At 34.5% G+C, this 1546-nt stretch overlaps 1 protein-coding gene across 1 annotated transcript; it reads right to left on the reverse strand.

Moving 5' to 3' along the window:
* Nucleotides 1-299: 299 nt before the first annotated feature.
* LOC131641396 (uncharacterized) lies at nucleotides 300-1253 on the reverse strand. Its single transcript, XM_058911697.1, has 3 exons — nucleotides 1082-1253; nucleotides 878-996; nucleotides 300-785 (listed from the first exon to the last, which is right to left on the reverse strand). The coding sequence occupies exons 1-3, from the start codon at nucleotides 1251-1253 to the stop codon at nucleotides 300-302; spliced, it is 777 nt and encodes a 258-aa protein (XP_058767680.1).
* Nucleotides 1254-1546: the final 293 nt, after the last annotated feature.

The raw sequence follows: 1546 nt of genomic DNA on the forward strand, positions 1-1546 counted from the left end.
TAAAATGGGAGCGGCGCAGGCGCTATTTCAGTGGTGCGGACACTAAAAAATAGGCACTTACAAGCCGATAACATACTAATAAATACAAAAAATGAACTCAAACTTCATATGTCTTAAGCAATAAAATACTTTCAAATAAATAATACCATACTTCCCATTCCAAATACCATTAAAAGGCATGTCTTAATCAAAAGTGCAAAACATTGTTACAAACTTTCAAATATTAATAAAATTTATCAAAATAAACACTTACGCATCTAAATCTTAAATTAACTAAACATGAAAACTCTAATAAAAATTCACAAATCATTAAAAGTTAAGTCTTCATCATCTCTTCCTTCCTCACTAGCATCCTCTTCATCCTCTTCATACTCTTCATCCTCTCCAATATATTCTCCATCATCAAATTCATCATCTACTACTATCACTTCCTTTGCTTTTGGCTTAGATCTAGATGAAGAAGGCGGTGGAGGTGCAGCCGCGTTCTTTTGCAATGCTGCTTGGCTCATAGTGTTGATTGCAGGCTCAGCAGCACCACTTGCAATTTCAACATCTAGCCAAGACAAATCCTCACCATCAAACACCATATCATTATCAGGTTCAGGTTGAGTCTCATCTTCACCTCCCGACAACCATAGGCTACGAGTATCAAAATCATCTTCCATTACCACAAGATCAATCAAATCATCACTGTCAAAGCGCTCTTTCAAATTTTGACTGTACTTGATAAAAACCAAGTCTTGCAACATTTGATGTTCAAATCTATTTCTCTTCTTGGAGTGAATCTATATTATAATTTTAATTTTAGTTAAAAGAAATAAATATACCAAAGAAATAAGAATTAATTTGAATCTATAACTTAATAACAACTACTTACATGCTCAAAAGTACTCTGATTCCTCTCACAACCCGATGAACTACAAGTAAGACTCAATATTTTAATAGCAATGAGTTGCAAATTTGGTGTTCTTGCTCCATACCTCCTCCACCACTCAGCTGCAATGCAACAATTATTTGTATTAACATATATAAACAAATGGTTATGTAATTAATTTATTGTGAAATAGACATAGTTACTTACTAGGAGCTACATCGACTCTTTGCCTTACCGCTTCATTCAATCCAAAGTGGCCTGCACCCATCTTATATTTCACCAATTCTCCATGGATGTCATCAATAACTTTATCACTTGCAGAAAGCTTATTAATGCATGCATAAAAGCCATCCAACAACTTATCGTCATTCTCAATCATTGGATTTCTATAAAAGTACTTCAGATTAAGATAATACCCAGCTGCATGTAACGGATGATGAAGTTGAATACTCCATCTTCTATCAATAATATCAATGACTTCTTTGTACTTGGCTTCATTATTGTTGAAGTTTTTTTAATTAACTCCTTGGCTTCCAACATTGCATGATAGATGCTTCCCATGCTTCTTCTCATTGTCAACAAGCCTAAGTACTTTTACAAGAGGCCCCATGGTTTTAAGAGCAAACACAATATCCTCCCAAAATGAGACTTGAAGAACAATAGCAGCCACCT

Source organism: Vicia villosa, unplaced genomic scaffold (genome assembly GCF_029867415.1).
Source record: "Vicia villosa cultivar HV-30 ecotype Madison, WI unplaced genomic scaffold, Vvil1.0 ctg.003713F_1_1, whole genome shotgun sequence".
NCBI lineage: Eukaryota > Viridiplantae > Streptophyta > Magnoliopsida > Fabales > Fabaceae > Vicia > Vicia villosa.